Source organism: Symphalangus syndactylus, chromosome 2 (genome assembly GCF_028878055.3).
Source record: "Symphalangus syndactylus isolate Jambi chromosome 2, NHGRI_mSymSyn1-v2.1_pri, whole genome shotgun sequence".
NCBI lineage: Eukaryota > Metazoa > Chordata > Mammalia > Primates > Hylobatidae > Symphalangus > Symphalangus syndactylus.
In genome coordinates, this window is record NC_072424.2 from 14,534,518 (window position 1) to 14,560,000 (window position 25,483).

Consider the following 25,483-nt stretch of genomic DNA (forward strand, 5'->3'; position numbering starts at 1 on the left):
TGGAAACAAGCCCTGGCCACTAGCCCCTCCCCTTCTTTTCCACACCAGTGCAATGTCTGGGAGGGGACCAGTCTGCAGATGCAGGGGTGGCCCAGGATGTGGAGCTGAGTCCCAGAGGGCAGCCTCTGCTGCCTCTCTCATGTGACCTGGGGAGAGAAATGTCAGTGCAACAGGCCTCACTTTTCTCACCTGTTCAGTGGGTTACAGTGGGTAGCTACTTAGGTATGAGCAGGGCAGGAATGCCCCCCCACCCCCCCACCCGCCATCTGCACACACACACACACACACACACACACGCACTAGGAGTGTTGGGTGACCATCATGTGATGGTCAGGCAGCTGTCAACTGTTTCTCTAAAATAATAATTGGTCACAGCCGCTGCCAGGGAAAGGCCGGATCCTAAGAGAAAACACCTGAAATCGATCAGCAGCTTCCTAATAAGATCTCAGGAGTGGGGAGAGGGAATGCAAGATCCTGGAAGTATGCCAACGCAGAAAACCCCAATCGAGAGGTCTAGCTGCGCACTTGGTTCCTCAAGTCACCCACTTGGCCCTCTTCCAAGTTGCCCCCCCTTCCCCTCTCCTTTCTCTTCTAAAGCTTTCTAAATAAACTTTCACTCCTGCTCTGAAGCTTGCCTCAGTCTCCCCTTCTGCCTTATGCCCCTCAGTCGAATTCTTTCTTCGGAGGAGGCAAGAATTGAGGTTGCTGCAGATTCACCACCGGTAACAATGTAGAGCACCCCACCCCTGCAGGGTCGCAGGAGTGATGACAAGAGACGGTGCTCACAGTGTGTGTTCAATGGGTGGCACCTGTATTCAGAGCCCACAGATGCTCTGTGGGTGCCTTGGCATCACAGTGACATGTGAGCACCCATGTGACTTTCTGGAGTTTCATCTCTTGCCATGCCTCTGTTTCTACCTTGCTGAATCATCCAAGGTTTCCTAAAGTCTCTCAGCTTCTCTCCTCTCTGAGTTTCTTGGAGCTTTTTCCGTTCATGGCCTCTTTGCCTGGCTATTAGGTTGGTGCAAAAGTAATTGTGGGTTTTGCCTTTAAAACTAATAGCAAAACCTACAATTACTTTTGCACCAACCTAATTGTATTCAGCCTAGTTCTCATCTCCATCGCTCTTTCCTCTGAGAAACTTCATTGATGCCCTAAGGCTGGGATAGGAGCCCCCTTGGGGCTGCCCTGCTCTGAGTGTCCTCAGACTGCACTTCCTAGCAGCTGCCAGGGGACCTATCTCCTGGACCATCAGTTCTTGAGGGCAGGAGTCCCTCATACCCAGTATAGTGCATGGAATGTAACAGCTGCTCAATAAATACTTGCTGAACGAATTCCCAAATGAAAGAGTCACGAAACTAGATAGATCAAGAGAAACGTAAGGTCTGTATGGGTTGAATTTTGTCCTCCACAGAAAGATATGTTGAAGTCCTAACTCCCAGTATCTATGAATGCGGCCTTGTATGGAAATAGGGTCTTTGCAGGTGTAATCGAGATAAGATGAGGTCCTTGGGATGGGCCTTAATCCAGGATGACTGTTGTCCTTATAAGAAGAGGGAATTTGGACACAGATGCAGACACACGAGGGGAGTGCCATGTGGACACACGGAGACCCAGACACAGCAGCACGATGGCCCCATGGAGGCGGAAGTGGAGATTGCAGTGATGCTGCCACAAGCCAAGGAACCCCTGGGGCCACCAGACCTGGAAGAGGCAAGAGTGGATCCTCCCCGAGAGCTGGTGGAGGGAGCGTGGCTTTGTGGACACCTGGATCTCAGAATTCTGGCCTTCAGGACCGTGAGAGAATAAATTTGTGTTGTCACCCAGTTTACTGCAGCCCCAGAAAACAGATACAGTCAATAATGAGGTAGAGACTTAGGTGCAGTTGGGTGAGCACCTGCGTTCATACCTGTATTTCACACCATTTACACCTAACCCACTTCCGCAAATGTCTGGTAACTGATGATTCTGCACCAACCTGGGGCTTGTATCTGGGCGGGCACAATGAGGAGGTGCTGAGGTAGCCCTTGTTGATGGAAGAGAAGAAAGCTGGGATCCAGTGGATCAGGAGAACTCCCCCTGGGAACTGCACCAGGGGCCGGTGGTGCAGTTCCCAGAATCTCTGCAGTGGGGGAGTGATGCTAGGTTTGATGAATGCTGACAGGACATGAAAGGGCTCTGTTCGAGTGGAGGTCATGATCTTGGCCATTGATTTGACAAAGAATCCTACCTCCAGGGCTGCAAATGCACAGAACTGATTCCCAGACTCCAGAGGGAGAAGGAATAAAAAAAAAACCTGGCCAGGTGTCCAGGCATTCAGAGCAAGGCACCTGTCTGGCATGGGTGAGCAACCAAAGGCTGAGTCGGGAGATGAGGCAGCTGTGCAGGGGCCCGAATGTGCAGGTGGGCCAGCTCGGTGGGCCTGGGTTCAGTGGGGGACATTCCAGCCTCTGTCTGCCACTATGGACTGTGGTGGCCCCACCTGTCTATGGTGGCCGCACCTGCTCCCTGCACTGGCTCTGTGGGTTCAGGCACTGCCTGGCTGCACCCTTCGGTGCAGGTAGGTGGCTGTGACCCTGGCAGTCCTGGAATATGGAAGCTGGGCCACCTCTCCAGGGCATCTTTGTTTCCACGTGCATCAGCATGGAGGCACTAAATGTTGGTGTGAGATTGTGTTGAGGGCACTGCTCCATGGCCCTCATGGGTGAACACATGACTGATACTGTCCCTGGACATTGAGGAAGCCCCAAATCACCTCCATTGTCTCTGCTTTGAGAGAACACGACAGGAAGAGGAGAGCGGTTATAGTTATCCTGCCTTCTTTATGTTATGAAAGCAGAATGACTTGTTGAAAGATGTTCCTTTGGGAGCTTTTACTAGCTTTCCATTTGAGTCATTGAGGGCTGACTGTCAACTTCTGCATTTGGAGAAGTGTTGACAGAGATTTAGTCCTGTACAATGGAAACAGAAATATTCTGGAGGCTTTGAATGGCCCAGCAAACACGAGCAGCCTGGGTGAACGCAATTAGAACCCAGTGCAGGGCTCAGAGAAAGCAGCACCTGGCCGGGCTTCCACTCGTCAGGCGGAGCCTTGTGGAACATAAATTATAGAGCTGCTTTCCCTTGCTGGGCATGGCACTAGTTAATTACTCAACACAGATTTTGGCAAAGAGTGTTGTTTAAAGAAAAAAAATGAAGCCTTGTGTGGACTGCCATCGGAATTTATAGAAACACAGGATTCAGGAGGTGGACTTGCTGACGGTAAGTCCCCCCTGCAGGCGCCGAAGACCTGTTACAGGTGGGACTTTCTGGAGACCTTTCCTGGACGCTGAACCTCAGGGTGGAGGGAAGCCAGTGTCCTGAGCTACACGGATCCTGCTCTTGTACTGTCTTGTGTGGGATCTGCTACGCCTGAGGTTGATGGCAGAGTGTGCCTGTGCCCAGCCAAAAGCTTGAACTTACAGCTTCAAAAGGGCAGAATTGCCTCTTAAAAGGTCAAGTCAACGTGTTAGGTTATTACAAAGTATTCACTTAAATTTAGTGAGAGTTAACAATGAGCCTCCTGGCTTGTGTTTACAGTTTTAAATCTTTTTTTTTTTAATTGAAGATATAAGGTACTGTTAGCAAAATTTACATACAGTGAATTAGATGTAAAGTGTACAGTTTGCTGATTGTACACTGCTGATTTATAGATTATACATTTAACAAATGTATAATCTGTACCCAAACCATGATATGGAATACTTTCATCACTGCAGAAGGTCTCCGGTGCCCTTCTGCCATTAATAACCTCGTGGCTGTTTACACCTGCAGTGAACTTGAACACGTGGATAGATCCTGCCCACCTCTAGCTGTTCTGGAGAACTCTGCTCAGTTGTCTGGTCCCTGTGCAGCCATTCCTGGTACCCCAAGCAGATGAACCAGGTGGCCCCTCTCCCCACACCTCTCTCCTTGCCCTGAGCCCTCCATGGTAGCCTTGACCTCCTGGGAGGGTGGTCCTCATTTGCATGTCTGTCTCCCTACTAGGCTGCAGATGGAGTCCTTGTGGCCGACTTCCCAGAACCTGCCCAGGGTCTGGCTCTGGCATGAGTTCAGCCAGTATTTTCTGATTGAGTGATAGAATGAAGAAACTTGCAGGTAATCTGGCTTATCTGCAAACAGGATGGTCTCTGCACTTGGCCTTAGCAGAGAGTCTCTTGTTAATAGCTGCTGCTCAAGCTTCAGCCTTTGGAATCTAAGTGTTCTCACTTCCTAGTCTTTCTCCAGCAGAAGTCCCCTCCACAAGCCCCCACCCCATCCTTTTCTCCTCTCTCCTTCCCACCTGCAGCCACTCCAGGATGTCCTACTGGTGCTACCCCTAACAGTGGGCTTGAATCTCTCCCCTTCTTCCCTTCTCCACAGTCCGTCCCATCCCAAGTCTCCACTATCACTCCCCTGCACAAGCCCCAGACTGGTCTACCAGCATCCCCACTTTCTACCCAATCCTGAATACGGTCCTTGTCACATCCCTCCCCTCTTTAAAGTCTCCTACTGAGTCCTTGCTTCTTCCCTTTCTTCCTCCCTTCCTTTCTTACTTCTTTCATTTCTTTCTTCCACTTTTCCTGTCCTCCCCCTCCCTTCCTTCCTCCTGCTTCCCTCTCTTCCTTCTTTTTTCTTTTTAAAATGTTTCTCAAAAGCCCTATATGTTTTGCTGATGTATTGCCTGGTTTAGCACCATCCCTCTAGTACCCACACTAGAAAATAAGCTCCATGAAGGCAGGGATGGTGCCCTCAGTGTACATCTGGGTGGGCGCCTTGCGGGGTCCAGTCCCTTTCTTGGCACCAAGGAGATGCTCACTATTTGATGGGCACATGAATGAACTTGTGGGGGGGGGCATCTATGTTTCTATAATGGGAACAATAGAAGAGACATTTGAAACTATCCTCCAGAAATGTCAGAGCTTTTGGGGAACCTGTAACCAGTTTCTAAGAGAAAAATGCACAGGATGGTGCCGTGTCACCTAAGTGATCCCCAGTAGGGTCAGGGTGGGCCTTGGGGTGGGAGTGGGGGATTGTGCTGATGACTGCGTCCTCCCTGTGCTGCGGGAGGGTGGGTAAGGATGCTGCGAGGACCCCGCCCATCGATGCCGCTTCTCTATGTGTTGTCCGCCCCAAGTAAATGCAGTTTTAGGATAACATCGCATAAAGCACAGAAATGTGAGACAAAGTAAAATCTGACTTGAATAATAGTCTCTCTTCTAATTACAGAAAGCTTTGTGGTTTGAAAGGAACAGGGTTTTCCATTAAGAGGTTTCTAAAAATAGTCTTTGCGAGTTGAACTGCCTTCTCCAGTTTCAGCCTGAATGTTAATTACACTAGCAAATCGTGTTGGCAGCAGCAGCAGGTATGTCTACCGCACCGCTGTGGCACCCTCTCGTAAACACTCGGGGCTGATGGAAGCCCGCCTGGAAACTCTACTGTTTAGAAAACACATGCACACACCGTGCTTCGTGTTTCCTAAGGTGCCTCTCAGCACGAACTTTGCACCAAACTTGTAGGGCAGAAACTCGTAAATCCTTTAGGTGAACTTCAGGTGGGTAGCAGGCATCCACCAGGCAGCTTCTGGGCACTTGGAAATTTCACCTGAAGAAGACAAGAGCTGGTTATTGCAAGGGAGGCAGCAGGACATCCGCCTGGAAAGCAGCAAAGACATCCTCCCTAATCTCTTGATCTGGCACCATTTGGAGGCTGCTTTCCATCCTGGTCCCTGGTTTGGGACTCTGCTTTCTCTCCTTCTAAAAGTGCATGGGGATGGCTTGAATGCTGAGGCCATGTGAGAAGTTTCTTGCATAGATTTCCGATCTTTGGAAGGCCCCAGATCTTTTGGAGCCAACTTTGGGGGTCTTCAGGGCACATGGGGCGAAATGAAGTATTTATTTCTGATTACTTTTTCGGTTTGGCATTCCACAGTGAGGAATTTGCAGTTTAAGTTTTATGAAGCGTTGCAGCTTCTGGATTTCATTTAAACTTTATTCCAATATCATGCACACATGCTCAGAAGCTCAGAGGTAGCTGAGTGAAGCTGACATGATTTATAGCAAGGGTGTTTGGGGAGCAGTGATTTGGCAGATCCATTAAGATCCCGTAGCTGCCTGGAAGAAGAAGGGTGCTATATCTATGAGAATGAGGAGGCTACTGTAGGTGGGGAGGAGGAGTGAGCTGGCCTTGACTCAGCATTGGGCCTGACATTTACGTAGTGTTTCATTTTGTGAAGCACCTTCGTTCCATCTCTCTTCTAGGTAGACATTAGTGTTCCATTTTATAGATCAGGACACAGAGGCTCAGTAAGGTTAAAGAACGAGGTTAGCCTGTGGTGTGCCCATGTTGCCCTTCGGTCCCATTTCTGAGGACTTCTGGGATGAAATGCACGGACTTGGGGATCCGGAGTGGGAAATGGGTGCAGAAGCAGACAGGGAGAGGCTTCCTGGAGCTGGCAAGGCTGTGCCTGGCAGTGGGATGTGAGAGCAAAGGTGTGGGCCATGTGGATGACCTGCCCCCACTTCAGTAACTGGGCGTCACTGGCGGAAGGAAGAATGGACAGACTGTCAGGAGGTGGGGCTCGGCCTGTTCACATAGAACCCGAGAGCCAGAGCCCGGGCTCTGGACATCAGCCTCAAGGTGGCCTGGAAAAACCACAGGGCTTGAGCTTGTCTCCTGAGGGGGAGATGGCAAAGGCAGCGTTTCTGGGTGAGGAGTCGGGATGCAGGAGATGGAGGATGACTGGGTGAGGGTGGGGTGGGAGGCAGGAAGGTGGGAAAGAGAAGAAACTACAGGCAGGAGGGCTGGGAGGGGACCCCCAGGACAGTCTGACCCTGGCATCACAGAGATGGCTCTGTGAATACGGAGAAGCTGCGTGGGAAGAAGGAGCAGTGGGAATGTGCGGTCACATCAGGCGGGAGGCAGCCTGGACCCAGGGGCCAGAGGAGGTCTGGAATCTCTTGTGCTGGGTTGGGCCATCCCTCGGTCATTGGCATCCTCCGCCCTGGACTGAAAGCTTCAGAGCTGTGGTCAAGCTTTATCAGAAAAGTCAGGGGCTCAAACGGCAGGGTCATCTGTCCAATGCCCGGATTGGCAGATGGGACAACTGAGGCCTTGAAAGCCTCAGGCACAGAGAGTGGCATCCCCAGAGCCAAAGTGGCTCCTTGTCTAGTGCTCTGTCCTTGTGCTGCACTATCTGAGACCATGGCTTTATCAGAAGGTCGCACCATCCCAGCACAGAATCCAAGCAGGGCAGTCAAGCTGCTCTCGGAAGGCCTTTCATTCTGGAGGCATTGCCTGCAAATGGCCTGGCTCCCAGGCTGTGTGGTGGGGTTCATTCTTTTCTCTTCATTTCCTCTTTTCCCTGGTTGAAAGGCCCACATTAGAAATAGCCTCACTTGGGGGTATAGCTCAGTGATAGAGCATTTGACTGCAGAAATAGCCTCACTCAGGGGAGCTCCACTTGGAATGCAAGCGCCTGATAAGAGGGCTGGAAAGTCCTGCTCTGTCCTTGTCTTCACGCATTTTCCTGCACACCTGCTACCTGCCACCTGCCTGACCCAGCTCCCGTCACAGGGTGAACCTCAGGGACTGGTGCTTCACAGAGCACAAGAGGCTGATCCCTCACTAGGATGCAGGTGTGATGCAGAGTTCAGGCCCTCCAGGTGGGTGGGTGGGTAGAGGGTAGGTCACAGGATGCAGGTGCAATGCAGAGCTCGGGCCCTCCAGGTGGGTGGGTGGGATGGGGAGGTCACAGAGATTGGGGAAATGAGGGAGGGGCTGACATAACTAGAAGGAAGTGGTAGATGGGTGCTGGCAGAGGGGAATGCCTGACGAGAAGGTAGGAGCGCTGGATGTGTGAATGCACAAGAGGGTGATACTGAACTTGGCCAGAAAAGGAGATTCATGAATAGCAGAAGTGACAGGGAGTTTGGAGACACACGTTCAGACCAGGGTTTGGGAGAGCTCTATGGCAACCTTTACTGAACCCTCGCCCCATGCCAAGCACTGTGCTAGACATGGTCATACCTCAGTAATAAAACACTTAGGAAGCTGACAGTGATGATGGGAATAATATAATTTGGCCCCCTGACGTCGAGGCCCTGATCCAAACACTCTGCATGTGTTAACTTGTTTACTCCCCACAACTGGTCGGTGAGGTGGGAACGACTGTTATCCCCATTTTCCAGATGAAGACCCTGAGGCACAGAGAGGTGAGGTGACTGCTCCAGGACATAGCTGTGGGCAGCTGAGCCAGAACCTGCAGGGTCCACCCTCTTACCCACTGCGCCTGCCTGTCCCTTACTCAAACATCAGCACAATCGGGAAGAAGTGGCCCAGGGGAGTGTCTGCCCCAAAGGGAAAGAACAGGCTGCAGAGCCAGGAGAGAGGGAAGAAGGGTAAGTCCTGATTGAGACAGAATTTTCCAGAAAGGGGTCTCCGAGGAAGTAACATTTAAGCTGAGATAGAAAGGATGAAAGATATTTTATTTATGTAACGAATAACTGGGAAGGTTTCGTTTGAACAAAAAATTGTATACTGGTTTTAATGTTAGGCTCTTTGCATTTCACTTTCTAAGGCTCATCTATGTTTTTCTCCAAAGAGGGAGCTGAGAGTTGCATCGGAGGAGATGGGGTGAACTCACACAGCTGGGACCGTGTGGGGGCTGGCAGGAGGGGCTCATGTCTTGGCCAGGCAAACCCATGCCAGAGTCTGAGAGCTTCCCCCAGCACATCTCCTATTTCTGTCAGGTTACAGCTATGCCTGGCAAACCTTGCTTCATTTGAATCTCTCAGCTGTTTAAAAAGTTAATTGGTTTGGCTCCACTTTTTCCTCCTTTGAGAACGAGATCTGTTGTAAAATTTCAAGTGGCTGTGCCAACTGGGGAATGCTCTCTGCACATTACAAAGCCCCTTGGCCTCCCAGCCTCAGGGCTCCACCAGTGTGGGATGAGGAAGAACCATGCCCTGGTCTCATGGGAATGGTGGAGTCCTCTTCCCCTATCCCTGAGAGGACTTCGCCCATATTAAGGCAGGGTCCTAAGGACTGGGTGGAGATGGCAAAGGTGGCGGGACAGGACAGGTGGGTACCCCAAATCTCAGCTGAGCCAGGAGGCCAGGAGAGGTCACTCAGAGGAAATGCAGTCCAGGCCATGTGCATTTTGAAAGTCAATTTCAGTGCATGATTGTTTATTGAGCACCTACTGTGTGCCAAGCACTGGGATAGGCTCTGAGGATGCAGAGAGGAATCAGACTTTGCATCCTGCTGTTAAGGTCTTTGCATCCAGCCATCCAACTCCAACCAGCATTTACTGAGCACCTTCTGCATGCAAGAGGGATGCCAACAGCCCTGGAGGAGGTCATTGGGTAGCAGGGATCCCTCTGTGGCCTAGGCCCAGGACAAGGTACTCTGTGTCCTACGGCCAGGACAAGGTCCTCTGTGCCCTATGCCTAGGACAAGGTCATGAGGGCTGGGAAGGCCACATTAGGGGAGCTGTGGGAGCCTGGGAACAGGGACACAGGACTTCACCTGCTGCAATCATGGAGGGCTCCCCCAGGAGGGGGCGTTAGAGTTGGGCTTCGATGTGCAAGTAGGTGGTTGCTGTGAAGGGAAGCGCCAGAGAGTCTCCAGGTGGTGGCAACTATGTCTGCAAAGGCAAGGCACTGACAAGGAAAGAATGAAAGGGCACGGTGGGGAGGCGGCCTTTCTTCTTCAGGCAGTAATGAGTATGTGCTTTACACTGACAGGCTAAGATAACCATCATGAAGAATGACAACAGCCGTGAGCCTTTCCTGAGTGTTCACTCTGTGTCACCGTCTGAATGTTTGTGTTTCCCCTGTCAAATTCATATGTTGAAATCCCCAACCCCAAGGCAATGATATTAGATGGAGCTTTGGGGGACGTGATTAAGTCATGAGAGAGGAGCCCGCATGAATGGGATTAGTGCCCTTATAAAGAGGCCCAAGGGTGCTTGTGTGCCCCTTCCAGCATATGAGGACGCGGGGAGGAGCTGCCATCTGTGAAATGGGCCCTCACCAGACTCCGAATCTGCCAGTATCTTGCTCTTGAGACTTCCAGCCTCCGGAACTGTGAGAAATGAATTTCTGTTGTTTATAGGCCCCCCTGTCTATAGTAGTCTGTTATAGCAGCCCTAATGGACTAAGACACTATATACCAAGATTTACTCTAAGCTGTTACATGCATTATTTTATTAAATTCTCACCATAATCCTCTATCAGGTTAGGACAGATTTCCCCACTCTACAGATGTGTAAACTAAGGCTAAGTTGGTGAGGTCAGCCTGCTCCAGGCTTTCCAGCTAGCGTGGGAAGAGTCAGAATGCGAGGCACTCAGGCCCATGTCAGATTACTCCCCTGGGTAAACTGCCTGTGAGCTGCATGACCTCGCCTGGCCCACTCCAAGTTCAGATAACCCCATTTAGAGGCTCTTTATATACTGAAATATAAAATTTAAACACTTCCATATTTGACACCCTTCACCCCCAATAAGAGCAAAAATGCTATTTTATCCACTATAGTTTGTAAGCTTAGGTTTGAAAAATATTTAAACATTTTATCCAGGTTGCGACAGTGGTTACTTCAGTGGGATACTCTGCACAAAAGTTCTCTGGAAAACAGTTTGGAGGAAAGAGACTTCATTCTAGTGAACAGTTTGCAATTCAGGCAAATGAAAAATTCAACCGCGCTTACCACTGAGTGATGACGCAGCTGAGTTCTGATTGGTCAATATAACTGAGCCCTGATTGGTCAATACAGCTGAGCCTTGATTGGTTGATACAGCTGATCTCTGATTGGCACAAGCAGGTGAACTCTGATTGGTTGGTTCAGGTGTGCTGTGAAAGTCCCAAAGTTAAACAGAGATATTGTTTTTCAGGAACTCAGAGTTATGTGTGTCACCTCTCTACTCAGCAAATGGCCGCTTGACTGTATTTTAAATTTTGGCTCAGTTAGCCAGTGGTGATCCATCTTGAAAGATTGGCTTTTTCAGGTTCACATTTGTTCACAATGCCCAAAGCATCAGATATTTGAACTTGAAAGTTAACCTTCTCGGAAACAGAAATGGTTTCTTAGCTACCAAGCTTATAATGCAATGTGAAAACTTGCCTTCATTTGCATAGGGGAGAAAACACACACACACACACACAAAAACTTGCTTGGGTGGAAAGAAAACAAGGTGTTTGCTGCTCCCAGGAGCTCCTTCTCTGTTATGCCTCAGCCCTGGAAAAGCACACTGGGTCTCAGCATGTGATTTACAACTGGAGCTAGTCAGTGAAGCCCAGGTGTGAAGGAATGATGCCAAGGCTCTCTCTTTTTAAAATCGTATTTCCTGATTGTGCCCCCAAGGGTAGATGTAATTCAATTGGATTTAAACTACTATGCCTCTGCTTTGATGTATGTTCAGTATTATGATCTCAGGTAATTGCAGCTTGAGAATTAGTGATCTATTTTTCTTACTGTTTAAGGGTATTTATATTACAAAGTCCCTGGAGGGCAAAAGGACATATTAGAAATGCTTTTAATACATTGCATTTGTTTGCTTATTCTTTATGTCTCTTACTCCCTAAAAGCAATCCGAAAATTATAAAAGAATAAAATGTTAATCCTCTTTACCAGATAATTAGTGTGGGCTGACTCTAGAATGAAATGCCATAAAAAAGGATTGATTCATTCAATTCAGTAAAAAAGAAAAAAAATCTGTTAGGTTGGTTTTGCCAAGTCTTACTTTTTCAAATGGTAACATGTAGAAATTGTTTCAGTGACTTGTATCCTGAGTTAATGTAATATTCTCTATTGGCACAAGCATTTTAATAAAAAATGCTTCTCAGCTAAATTTATTTTAAATTTATTTTCATTGGACTCATAATCTTTTATGTCTTTTATATGCACCTTTAATTATGACAGACACATGTTTGGGAATGTCAGGAGCATGCATCTTCTCTCCCAGTGGGTGGTACCCATCTGAATCCTCACCAGCAGTGCTGGGGTGCCCCAAAACTCCACACCATCACCAACGCTTGACACCATCCAGCTTTCTGATTTTTGCCCAGCTAATAGTTGTCAGATGACACCTCTTCATTTAAATTTGCATTTCTCTGGTTACTAATGGCTTTCAGCATTTCTTTATATGTAGTTAGCCTTTTGAGTTTTCTCTTCTGTAAATAGCCTGTTCATAGCTTTTGCCCATTTTCCTATCAGGAGTCCTCCCTTTCTTCCTTATGTATCATGGATATTAATTTTTTGGCCAGGCATGGTGGTTCATGCCTGTAATCCCAGCACTTTGGGAGGCCAAAGCAGGCAGATCACTTGAGCCCAGAAGATTAAGACCAGCCTGGCCAACATGGTGAAACCCCTTCTCTACTAAAAATACAAAAATTTTCTGGGCATGGTGGCAGGTTCCTGTAATCCCAACTACTAGGGAAGCTGAGGCAGGAGAATTGCTTGAACCTGGGAGGCAGAGGTTGCAGAGAGCCGAGATCGCGTCACTGCACTTCAGCCTGGGTGACAGAGTGAGACCCCGTCTCCAAAAAAAATTTTTTTTGTTAGACATTGCAGGTATTGTCTCCCAATATGTTATCTGCCTGTTCATTTTGTTCAGTGTGTCCTTTGTAGAACATTAATCTTTTATCTTGATATAAGTAACCTCATTAATTCCTCCTCTTCTTATTTTTGCCTTATGGTTTGTGCTTCTGAGGTTTTTATTTAACAAGTTTTTCCTCATCTCTAGGTTACAAAGATATGTTTATACACTTTCTATTATTGTTATGGTTTCACTTTTCACATTTAGTTTTTTAATCCATTTGGAGTCCACTTTCGTGAGTGGTAAGGATCCAGTTTTAGTTTTTTCCATATGAGAGCCAAGTTTCCCAAGGTCACATGGTAAAGAATCCACCTTGATGTGTAACATTCTCATATTGTGTATTGTTCCCTAAATATTACACATTAAGTCTTTACCTAAGCTCTCTCTTTTCTTACATTGGACAATGGTCTGTCTATTTTTGTGCCTAAGTCTTCCATTCCTTCCCCTTCCTCCCAGGGTCTCACTGCATTGTCCAGGCTGGACTCAAATTTCTGGGCTTAAGTGATCCTCTCACCTTGGCCTTGCAAAATGCTGGGGTTAGAGGCATGAGCCACCATGCCCAGCAAGAATTGAATCTTTGATCCCAAGTTGCCCGTGCAAGAGCATAGGTACCTTTCCATTTGTTCAGAACATCTTCAAACAGATGCTGTATATTATGAACTGCTTTTCTAATTCAGATAATTCATTGATTTAGATAATCATACAACCTTTTTCTTTTGATCTGTTGACATGATAAATTACATAGGTCGATTTTTCTACTGTCGAACCATTGCTGTACTCCTGAAATAAAGCCTACTTAATTATACGTTATTGATTTTATGTATACTTTATGTATTTTAAAAAATAAGCTATTGGATTCAGTTAGCTAATATTTGACTTAAGATTTTTAATGTCTATATTTATAACGAAATGAGCCTTTTATATTCTTTTCTAATAATTTCATTCTCTGGTTTTAGAATTAAGATTACATTAGCATAATAAAATTATCTAAGTAGATTTCCCTCTTTTTCTATTTTCTGTAAAAGGAAACTTTCAGGCCGGGTGCAGTGGCTGGTGCCTGTAATCCCAGCACTTTGGGAGGCTAAGGCAGGCAGATCACCTGAGGTCAGGAGTTTGAGACCAGCCTGGGCAACATGGTGAACCCCCATCTGCACTATGAAAAAATACAAAAAATTAGCTGGGCATGGTGGTGCATGCCTATAATCCCAGCTACTTGGGAGGCTGAGGCAGGAGAATTGCTTGAACCTGAGAGGTTGATGTTGCAGTGAGGCAAGATTGTGCCATTGCACTCCAGCCTGGGCGACAAGAGTGAAACTCCATCTTAAAAAAGGAAAGAAAGAAAGAAAGAAAGAAAGAAAGAAAGAAAGAAAGAAAGAAAGAAAGAAAGAAAGAAAGAAAGGAAGGAAGGAAGGAAGGAAAGAAGGAAGGAAGGAAGGAAAGAAAGAAGAAAGAAAGAAAAAGAACGAAAGAAAGAAAGAAAACTTTCTGTAAGGTGGGAATTTCAGCTTTTAAAAAAGTTTAGTAAATTCAACTGGAAAATTGAAAAACGATCTGGAACTTTTGTTTGTTTGTTTTTGGAGACAGAGTCTCACTGTGTTGCCCAGGCTGGATTGCAGTGGTGTATTATAGCTCACTATAACCTCAAGCTCCTGGGCTCAAGTGATCCTCCTGTCTCAGCCTCCCAAGTAGCTAAGACTACAGGTGCACACCATCACTCCTGGCTAATTAAAAAGAGATATATTTTTTTGAGACAAGGTCTCACTGTGTTGCTCAGGCTGGAGTTCAGTGGCTATTCACAGACATGATTATAGAGTACTACAGCCTTGAACTCCTGGGCTTAAGCGATCTTCTTGCCTCAGCCTCTCAAGTAGTTGGGACTACAGGTGTGTGCCATTGTGCCTGGCTTAGAATTTTTTTTAATAAAGATTGTTTGACTCCCATTTTAATTTATTTAATATTATTGGTCTGTTCAGGTTCTCTATTTTTGTGTCAGCTGTAGCATTTTATATTTTTCCAGGAATTTATTAGATTTTCAAAGTCATTAGGTTCATTAGTTTATTATATTTTTAGTCTCTATCCTACCAAGTTCAGTGTCTCGTGTGGTGGGAAGAGGCAGAAATGTTCTCTTGCAGAAACATCAGTGAGACCCCTGGCGTGGGGTCTGATTGGCCGATAGTAGACTACAGGTGTAGGAGGTCTCTCCCAGCCCTGGGGCCTCATAAAGTATGTGGACCAACTGCATTTGGCACTGCTGTTTCAGAGAGCCCCGTACCTTGACTGAGAGGATAGAAAGAGGGATGCCTGAACTCAGACCTTCCAAACCCTTGCTTCTGATTCTGGGCCAGAGCATGGCAGCCATGCCCATGTGGCAGTGATGAGCCGGGGGCCGGGGCAGCATCTTCCTCTGCTTTGCTTCTTGGCTTCTCACCCTGAGTTCCTCTTCATGCAAATCTTGACTCCATGGAGATGATTGCTTCTTGTCCTTCGGGCTTCACGCATTAAGTGACCACAGAAGCGCTCCAGAACTTCTAAATTTAAAGAACTTAGATCTCGAGCACTCCTGATGGATGGAGAGGCTTGAGATTTACTGGAAGCTAAGGCCACCCCCACCCATGACCACCCCAGGGTGCCCACGCTGCACCCTGACACACTATGCCACTCTGCCCAAGCGCATCTCGGGTCGCCTGATGGGCCGCAGTTCCCTTTGGCTTGAGACTGTAACATGAGAGAAATTTTGGAGTGAAACATTTAGGGGTTCAACTGACTCGGTCACTTGTTAATTACATGACCTTCAGCAAGAGACTTAGTCACTTCTAGATTCCTCAGCTGTAAGATAGGGGGAGCTATTCTCCCCTCACAAAGCTTTGGAAGGATGATATCAGTCAGGGACCCAGCAGGAAACAGAGGCACACACAGATGACAGGTGAATTAAATGAAGTGCAGAGGTGTGGTCAAGGACGTGGAGACAAACAGTTATATTGAGGCTCCCGAGACTAATGAGTGGAGGCTCAGGCTGTCAGGAAGTCATGTCCCTCCATAGGAATGCAGGGCTAGAGTTGAGGAAGTGGGTTTCAGGGAAGCCCAAGGATCCAGCCACTACCAGGACCCTGGGCCAAAGTGGGTGGGGGGCATGGAAGGGTGGGGGTGAAGGAAGGGGACGAAATACCCAGAGCCCTTTCTCCTCACCTTCCTGTCTCTATTGGGCAATCCCAATCAGAAACCAGAGGACAAGGGGACTAATTTCCAAGGGCCAGCCTCCCAGCCTCCCAGATATAGAGGCAAGCCCAGAGGGCTGGAGACCAGAGGCAGTGCAAACAGAGAACCCAGCTTACAAAGGTCAAATGTGATCACTTCTGTAAATTATCCTGCTCATAGTAGGTGGCCAAGAAACAGTGCCTCCAAGGCTGCTCAACAGGCTCTGGTGTATCCTGCATTCAGTGTCTCCCTGGGTGCCTGTTCATGTGGTTTCTCAGGAACTTTCGCAACAGCATCTTAGAATAGCTCATGCCAAAGCAAGTGTCTCAAAGGTCAAATTGAAAATGAAACCACAGAGTGGAGGCAATAGTGAGGAGAGGAATGAAGTTGCAAGGAGGACCCATGAACTAAGAATAAGGCTTATCAAAAGATGCCAAATGTACAGGGTATGGGAGTAAGAACAAACATGCTGAAAATTAAATATGAAATGGGTAATTATGTAGTAATGAGATTGAGGACACTGCCATTTAAACTGTCACATCTCAACACAGTAATGAACGAGAAAAACCCTCCAGCTTTGTAATTATAATGATAGTTGCCATAACAACTTAGTATCTCTCTCCCTGTGCATCCATCTCAAGACTATATTTTTAGTAATGGCTGTGCCTGAGTATGTATTTTTCTTTATATAGCAGCTAATTTTTCAAATTAATGATCTTTCAAAAAAATTCCATTTTCATTCTCTCTAAAAGTGTAAGAGTCTCAGGGATAATTAGGGAAATGAGCAGGTGTGAAAAGTCCCTAATGAAAAATGCTATAAAAATATTGATGTCTTGACAATATTTGTTTCAACAGAGTGTTCTCTGGACCTGCACACTCTATTGTTCCTTGCCAAGCAGCTTAACATAAATCTCCTCTGTGGGGCTCATAAATATTTGAAAAATTATTAGCCGTGTAAGGTGTTTGAGGATTATCAGACAAGTATGGATTTATGTTGTATAACAGAAACAGGCTTAGCAGAATCCTGTCTAAGGGATGAATGAATGAACAAACATGGGCTTATTTTGCTTAGCAGAAGTGCACTTAGCAGATTCTCAATTGAGGCAACGATCGTTGACTTTAAAGAACACCATTTGAAGAACTCAGAAACCGGGGGGGATTCTGAACTGCCATTTTGGTTTCCCAGTTTGCCCCCATTACTACCCCCGACTGGAGTGTCTGGTTTGTAGCACGGCCGACATCCAGGGAGAGTCAGTGCTTTCTGGAGCTCCACTTACACTATGCGGAGAGACTCACAGCCCCTCCTGAGGGTTCTAGTCCTGAGTTAAATAGACAAATTATTAGATTGAGAACAAAAAGGTCCTAGAGAGAAACATTCTTTGGCTGATGACATGAAAGACTCTAGGCAAGATTAGTTGTACAGAATGGGTTATTGAAATTTTCTGTGTTTCTTGTACTCTGTTGGTTTCTGTGGAAGATGCAAAGTTAGAATATTATAATAATCACAGAGCTCATCGGTGCTGTGCAGGAGGCCATTAAGAGTCTGTCTTGGCCGGGCATGGTGGCTCATGCCTGTAATCCCAGCACTTTGGGAGGCTGAGGCGGGTGGATCACCTGAGATCAGGAGTTCGAGACCAGCCTGGCCAACATGATGAAACCCCGTCTCTATGAATAAATATAAAAATCAGCTGGGTGTGGTAGTAGGCACCTGTAATCCCAGCTACTTGGAAGGCTGTGGCAGGAGAAGAACTGCTTGAACCCAGGAGACAGAGGTTGCAGTGAGCCAACACGGTGCCACTGCATTCAAGCCTGGGACAGAGTGAGACTCTGTCAAAAAAAAAAAAAAAGAAAAAAAAAGAATCTGTCTTATGGTTGTTGCCCAGTGGTGAGTGGAAAGAGCCAAGTCTGAGTGAGCTGGTGAGCCTTGAATCTTACCCAGAGGGGTTAGGTTTACGTGGGATTGGTTAACGCTGCAGATTCTTCGGTCGGGGAGCAAGGTTGTTAATGGGTGTTTAGGGAGAATGAATGGCTTGTTGCCTTGAAGGAAGGGTGGACAGCAGATCAGAGAGGCCCAAAGCAGGGAGACCTGCTGAGCATGGATTCCCATCATCTGCCATGGGTCTCTGAACCATGGGCTGAGTGATAGGCAGCGGGAACAGAGGAAGAGGCAGATTAAAGAATGTGTGCCATGAGAGCAGCAGGACTTGCTGCTATGTATTAGAAGGTGAAGGAGAGATGGGGCCAAGATGACCAGGGAGGTCTTCATCTGAGAAGCTGAAGAATGCAGGACACTCCCAGGCAGATAGGTGAGAGTTGGGAGAAAGGATAAGGCTTGCAAACCAAGAGAATGAGGTCAGCTTTGCCACCCTATCTTCCTAAACTTCATGAGCTCTGACTGTGCCTTGCACATTTCCAGGACAGGCAGCACCAGAGAGAGGGAGCCAGAGGTAGACAAAGGATGCTCCAGGAACAGTGCCGGGGGCTTCTGTGTTGGGAGAACTGGCATCGGTGCAATCGATTCTTGTTCTATTTGTCCTACTTGCTTTAATTATGTGTCTCTCCAGGGAAAAAAAACAAGCAAGCATTAATAGGGAGAGCAGTAATAAGTGGGACTCATTTCTTTATTCCAGGGACATGTTGAGAGGCATGTTTGGGTAGGACCTTCTCTGGACACTTACCAGACACTGCAGAGCGGGTATATGTTATGTTACTCACCTAACAGGTGCGGAAAAGCAGTAAACTGTCTTCAGGACTCATGGGTTTGGGGCCATTGGGATGTATACGGCCTGACTTTTTAAATATCGGTTAAAGGCAGTAGAGCAGGGTTAGTCCTGGCCATCACTAGCTTTCTGTGTGTCCTCGGGTAAATCTGGGCCTCAAGATCCTGTGTAAAATGAGAGGGAGAAGATTCATCTTAAATTTGGGGCTGGGCGCGGTGGCTCACGCTTGTAATCCCAGCACTTTGGGAGGCCGAGGCGGGCAGATCACGAGGTCAGGAGATCGAGACCATGGTGAAACCCCGTCTCTACTAAAAATACAAAAAATTAGCCGGGCGTGGTGGCGGGCGCCTGTAGTCCCAGCTACTCGGAGAGGCTGAGGCAGGAGAATGGCGTGAACCTGGGAGGTGGAGCTTGCAGTGAGCCGAGATTGCGCCACTGCACTCCAGCCTGGGCGACAGAGTGAGATCCGTCTCAAAAAAAAAAAAAAAAATATGGATGCTATCAGAATTACGTGAGGAACTTCTTAGATATGCTAGTGCTTGAACCCATTCTTTAGGAGATTCTGAAGGTCTGGGGTGCAGCGTGGGTGTCCGTCTGCTGTTGAGCAAGCTCTGGGGGTTCTGATGGAGGTGGTGCAGGGCACAGTCCTGGCCTGGGCAGCCTCTGCAGTCTGTCTGGCCAGGATGCCAGGCCAGCCTCTTGTTAGTGCTTCATACAGCTCACTGGAACACTGGGTGTGTTGCTTGCTGCTGGAGCCGCTTTCTGTTTCACCACTGAAGACTGTGTTGTCGTCTGGAGTGCCTGGCTTCAGATAAAACAGTCCCCAGGAGTGAGCCCTGGGGATAGGCCATGGAGGAGTGTGGGCGGGGATTCAGGAAGGGTCGGGGAGCAAAGAGTGGTGGGTGGGGAAGGGGACCCTCCTGCCCTCTCACCCTGGGGACTTCTGCTGGCTCTGGATTCCGGAGCGTCCTGGGGGTTTGACAGGCAGGACCAAGCCCTCCTGGTCCCTGCAGACAGGCCCTGCCGCAACCAGCAGCCTCCTCCTCTCCCTCTGGTCATTCTGCTTTGGCCTTCAAACTGGAAGCCTGGAAGACTGGCCCTAAAAGTTGGCCTGGTTGAGTGGCCTGTGCAGAAAGAGAATGAGAGCCTTCCTGGCCCAAGCCCTGCCCACTGTGGGGTCTCAGGAGCCCCCACTCTAGGAAAGTCCTCACTCCGGGGCAATGGTGAGGCCTTGCCCTGGTGCCCTGACTCAGCTCAGTGGCATCCTAGGATCACATCACAGGCCCAGAGGAACTGGGAAGGTGACAGGCCAATGCAGGCTTGAGGGTCAGTCTGTCCCTGCAGTACACTCCACGGGTCCCCAAAGACATCTACACCTAAATACCTAGAACAGAGATAGTTACGGAACCTGGCAAAATAGACTTTGCCGATGTGGTTAAGGTCACCACTCAAGAGAGGATGACTATCCTGAATTTTTTGGGTGGGCCCATCTATTCACACACTCTCTTAAAAGTAGAGAATTTTCTCTAGCTGGAAGGCGGAAAGATGTGGCAGGAAGGGAAGAGATTTGAAGCTGTGCCAGCTCTGGCTCTGAGATGCAGGGCCCACGTGCCAGGACCAAGGAGAGTCCTGGAGGAGCCTGCAGAAGACATGAGGAGGAACACAGGCAGCCAGCAGGAGGAAAGGCGCCTCAGTCCACAGCCAGCAAGTGAACTGCACGTCAGTCCTACTACCCCAAGGAGCTGAATTCAGCCAACACCTGAGTGAGCCCGGAAGTGGACTTTTCCCCAGAGCCTCCCCTAAGAAACCAGTCCTGCCGACTCCTTGATTTTGGCCTGGTGACACTCGCATCAGCCTTCTCACCTGCAGAGCTGTGAGATAGGTGTTGTTTGAAGCCACCAAGTTTGTCATCGTTTGTTACAGCAGCAAGGGAAACGATGCAGTCCCTGGTTCCCCACATCCCCGCCTGGAAAGCAGAAGCCACAGGGCCATGGGCCTGGGCTCCGCATAAAGAACCCATGCAGAGTTGTCCAAAGCAGGAGGCCCTTTCTCAAAGGACCCTCTGGGCAAGAGCCTACTCTTGGATGAACCACAAACCCTCTTGTGACCCCTGGATGGCCGCCCTGTGGTAACGTCACTGTCTTTCCCAAGGCCCAACAGAATCACAGTCTCAGATGGGAGGGGCTCCTCCAGGGTCCCTAGGCCCTGCTCCCAGGGAACTTTACTCCCAGAAACCCACGGAACCTCAGGAATTCCTCATTCCCAGTTCCTGAAACAGAAGCATGGCTAGTGGGAAGTCCACGTCTGCGGAATTGTCAGCACACGGGGCAGGGGTTTGAGAGCTGGAGGCTGCTTGGGCTCTGATTTACTTTAGGACCCTGGGCCAATCTTTTCTCCTCTCAGGTCACGTTTCTCCACCTGTAAAACAGGAATGGAACAGCGGGCCTCAATGTTTTCTTCTAAGATTGAAACTCCTTAGCGTCTCTGGGGAAGCAGGCCCCACGCTGGCCGGCCTGCGGGGGAGGGGAAGAGGGCTGGAGACAGTCTGCGGGGCGCAGGGGGCTTTCTTGGGCTTGGCTGCTTGGAACACCTGCCTCCAAGGACCGGCCTCGGCGGGGTCGCTGGGAAAGGGAGGGAAGAAGGAAGGGCGGGGCCGGCCCCCCTGCGCCCGCCCCGCGCCTCTGCGCGCCCCTGTCCGCCCCGGCCCAGCCCAGCCCAGCCCCGCGGGCCGGTCACACGCGCAGCCAGCCGGCCGCCTCCCGCGCCCAGCGCGCCGCTCTGCTGTGCCCTGCGCCCCTGCCCCGCGCCAGCCTCTGCGCCCGCAGCCCGCCCGGCCTTCCCGGTGACCGTGACCCTGCCGTGGGCGCGGGGCGGAGCAGGCATGTCCCGCCCGGGGACCGCTACCCCGGCGCTGGCCCTGGTGCTCCTGGCAGTGACACTGGCCGGGGTCGGAGCCCAGGGCGCAGCCCTTGAGGACCCTGATTATTACAGGCAGGAGATCTGGAGTCGGCAGCCCTACTACGCGCGCCCGGAGCCCGAGCCCGAGACCTTCTCTCCGCCGCTGCCTGCGGGGCCCGGGGAGGAGTGGGAGCGGCGCCCTCAGGAGCCCAGGCCGCCCAAGAGGGCCACCAAGCCCAAGAAGGCGCCCAAGAGGGAGAAGTCCGCTCCGGAGCCGCCTCCACCAGGTAAGGAACTTTCTGAGTTGGGCAGCCCGAGGAGGCGCCAGTGGTGGCGCGCCTCCAGGGGACAACTGGCTTCTCCCAGTGTGTGTGTGTCTGGGATGAGCCAGTCCCAGGAATCTCCCTGTTGCCGCCTCTGCCTCCCTAGGGACTGTATCTGCGCTTCCCGCGGGCACGCCCAGCTTCACAGAACTTCTCCTTTACCCTGACACGCATTTCAGCTCTGGCTTGTGCCCTTAGGTAAAGAGTGAGCTGTGCAATTGGGAGGCTGCCTATGAGAGTCAAAGTTCTTGTTTCAAGCTTGAAATCACCTGAGCTAAGGGTCTTTCTGCTGGATACCTCTTACTTCTCTGCGTACTTCTTCAATCCTCAAATGCGGCTGAATTTCCGCTTTGGGGATGTGGATGGCTGACTGTTTTGGCAGATGGCCTTCTGGGGAAAGTTCTGCCAGTAGGTCTTTACCCAGCCGTGTCCCTTCTCAGCTCCCTCCCTCCCACTCTCAGTGGGTCCCTTGAGTCCTCTGCCCGGCTGGGGCAGGATGGCACAGCCTCCGCTGGGGAGTCTGTGCCTGGAGTCTGCTGCAGCCTGGACTCTGGCTTGGGGGCTGCCCGGCTGCCTGCAGTGCTCCGTCTTTCATCCAAGTCTCATACCCTTCTCAAATCCATCTTCAGTTTCTGCCAACCCCATTTTCTTAGGAAAATGACTTTCACTAAATGACGTAGTTTATTAACCACCTTGTGAAGTGGGGCTTTCTCTAGTTCCAAATGTTCTTTGCTCAAATTGCAGGGGCTGCAGGCCTTGTATTTCAAGAGTGGGGCATGAGCAGGAATGTGGCCAAATTCTCTGGCCTCGCAATGGCCTTTCCTGAAAGGAGATACGTGCGGGTGCCACCGTTACAGGGCTCCGGGTATGGAAGGCATCGTCTTTGTTTGGTTAAACTGCTCACGAAAGTCAGCAGCCAGGGCAGTGGGAAAGTGGAGGAGGGGTGAGGACACAGAACTCCTGAAAGGGCGGACCTATATGAGCACCCCCCTTTGCAGAGGCCCTGGCATGCTTCCATTTGTGGACAACTTTGAATGGGCGGGGATTTCTGAGTTGTGTGACAACCCTGAACACATCCAGAATTTCCAGTGTTTCAGGGAGAGTTATGGGAATTCAGATGTTTAAGAGCCACAGTGGCTTAATAACAGGATTAGGAGTGGGAAGAGACTCATATTTGTAGAATGTCGACTGTGACTCCATTAGAAACTTTACGTGCCAGTTTCATTTAATCCTTTCAGTGGCTCTGAAGGGTGGTTGAGGCTCAGACAGTTTAAGTGACTTGCTCAGTGTCACTTGCTGGCTTGGGATATCTGACAGCCTTTCTCCTATGCTTTTTAACTCAAGGCCTTTTTGGTTTGGTAGTTTGAATCAAATCCACGTGCATTCTAGTTTTTTTTAAGTGCCTGCTATATGCTTAGCTCCATCCTGGGCATGGTAGGGTGGTGTAGGCAGGAGACATGTATGTTTGGTTCTGGCAGTCACTGGGGGTGGTGCCAAGGGGGAAAGTGGAAGGAGCCCCAGACTGGGAGTCTGAAGACTGGGCCTAACACCCATGTTTAGGGCTCAACAACTCAGGGATCTGGAATCATGGCTCAGTTTTCTGAGCTTTAACTTCATCATCATTTGCAAATAGGAAGACTGCACCTGCCACCTCACTTTACTTTGTCAGTTGCTGTAAAAACCTTTTTAATGAAAGCTTCCAGTGTGCCTGCCAGCTTATGTGTGCTAGTCTTCCTGTGAACCTTTCATTCATTCCACAGGCCGTTACCAAGAACCTGCTGAGCACTGGTGCTGGGTGAGATCCTAGGAATGGGGAGAGCAGGACATTCCTCTTCCCTGCCCCCCACCCCCCACCCCCCACCCCCCACCACATGGAACTAGCTGGGGACTCTGAGAAGGTAATCGCAGTTGTGTTGAGGGTGGCACATAAGTGTGGGGTGTTAAGGTAACAAACAAGCTGGGGGAGTTCACTGAATCTGTGGGGGCTTGGGTAATGCTTCCCCGAAGAGGTGATGTTTAAGACTTGACAAGTAAGTCAGCTTTATTGTCCTGGGGACTCGTAAAAGTGACCGGACATCATTCCTAAGATAGGTTTCTTTCCCTACAAAAAACATCTCAAAAGTCACAGCGTGGCCTGAGCAGTGTCCACAGACTAATGTGTCTGCAGACTCAGGGGTTACGTGGGGAGGTGACTGTCTTTAGTCCTTGGAGAAACAGCTCTTGCCACTCTTGGAATGGGGTCTCTGGAGGAGAAATCAGAGTATAACCTGAATTTGCAAGAAAAAGCTCATTTGCCTTTGGAAGACCATCTTGCAGGTAGAGACAGGCCACGCGGGAGCCTGTTTATTGGGTGCCTAGCCTCTGCGCCTGCAGGACACATTGCGCAGTTCACCGCGGCCCTGGCATCCACCGGGATCTCCAAGCCCCGTACTGAAAACACGTCTTCGGAAGATCTAGAGACCCAGATCAGAGGCCTGTTGGGACAGCTGCCTGCAGACCTGCTACCTTGTCAGCTTTGTTTCTAATGAATGCTGTGGGGCTTTTTTAGAGCTCTCCCCAACCATGGCAAGACAAGTGTGACATTTATCTCATATTTTTAACTCCTGTCCTTTTTTAGTTCGGTGTTTGCTCAGCAGAATCCTCTGCTCTGGACCAAAGTGGGAAGACTGGTTTAAGCGTGAACTTGGTTAGGGGAGTCAGTGATAGTTTTGTGCAGTTAAACTACACTAGGAGAAAATTTTTTTTTTCCGCTTTAAGTAGTGGCTTGATCTATATGCTGCTCATGGTGTAATAGAAGCACTTATCTCTGCATTGGATTGTTTTGGAATATCTTAGGAAGGCACTTACATAGGAAGGAACATTGGACTGTGGCCTGGAGTGTTTAATGCAAACTTCTGTACTTTGCTTCACTGGGTGGATGATGCAATGCTATGTATCAGGCACTGAGGTGGGAGTGAGGGGTTCAATTTAGAGATGCATAAGAGTATAAAAGCATATATAACTAATTAAAAGTCTATATGTGCTTTATCTTTGCAGATGCTAAAATATTTCCCAGATAGCTTTTGTCTTGCATAAAGGTGAGTTCAAGGAAAGATGTATTCAGCAGTGATTCCCCACACAGGCAGATTTTCTATGTGGTAGGCCCTAGGAGGGAGCCCTCTTTTAACCCTATAGTGGGGTTTATGCAAGGAGCCGAGGGCATTGGGGATTTGATCTTGGTGTGGGTTCTGGCTTTGACCATTGGCTGTTCTTTGACGCCACCGCAGAAATGCCCAATGGGCATAACATCTGATGTTCATGGAGTTGCTTGGAGAACTGAACCCTTTGGCTAATTGAGAGTATTGCAGTTTTTGGCTGACAGGTTTCCAGAGAAGTAGAGCCCCAATATACTAAACAGAATGGAATCTTTAAAAACATTTATTTAAGTTTTTATTTTGAAATAATTATAAACTCACAGGAAATTGCAAAAATAGTACAGTGAAGCCCCATGTACCCTTATCAGCGCCCCCCAGTGATAACCTCTTAGATGATTGTAGTACAAGATATTTCAATTTTGGCAGGATTGATGTTTTGGGCCAACTGTGTGTTTGCATGTGTGTGTGTGTGTGTGTGTGTGTGCGTGCCAACAGAAGAGGAAGGGGTTGCCTTCCTGTGTATTGTAGGATGTTTAGCAATGCCCCTGGACTCCAAATTGGATGCCAGCAGCACCCTCCCCCTGTTGTCACAACCAAAA

General features: G+C 49.0%; 1 protein-coding gene across 4 annotated transcripts in view; it reads left to right on the forward strand.

Annotated features, from left to right (window-relative positions):
• The window catches only part of CPXM2 (carboxypeptidase X, M14 family member 2), a 219,719-nt gene that overhangs the window by 50,983 nt on the left and 143,253 nt on the right, over positions 1-25,483 (forward strand). For 2 of the 4 annotated variants that reach the window (XM_055246325.2, XM_063616959.1), the window contains exon 1: positions 21,229-21,714. The exons of 1 other annotated variant lie outside the window; for it this stretch is intronic. In XM_055246325.2, the coding sequence (XP_055102300.2) occupies positions 21,411-21,714 (304 nt within the window). In that variant the 5' untranslated portion in view covers positions 21,229-21,410. Of the gene's footprint in view, positions 1-21,228; positions 21,715-25,483 lie in introns of those variants that run through there. One more of the 4 variants, XM_055246361.2, reaches the window with a different exon arrangement.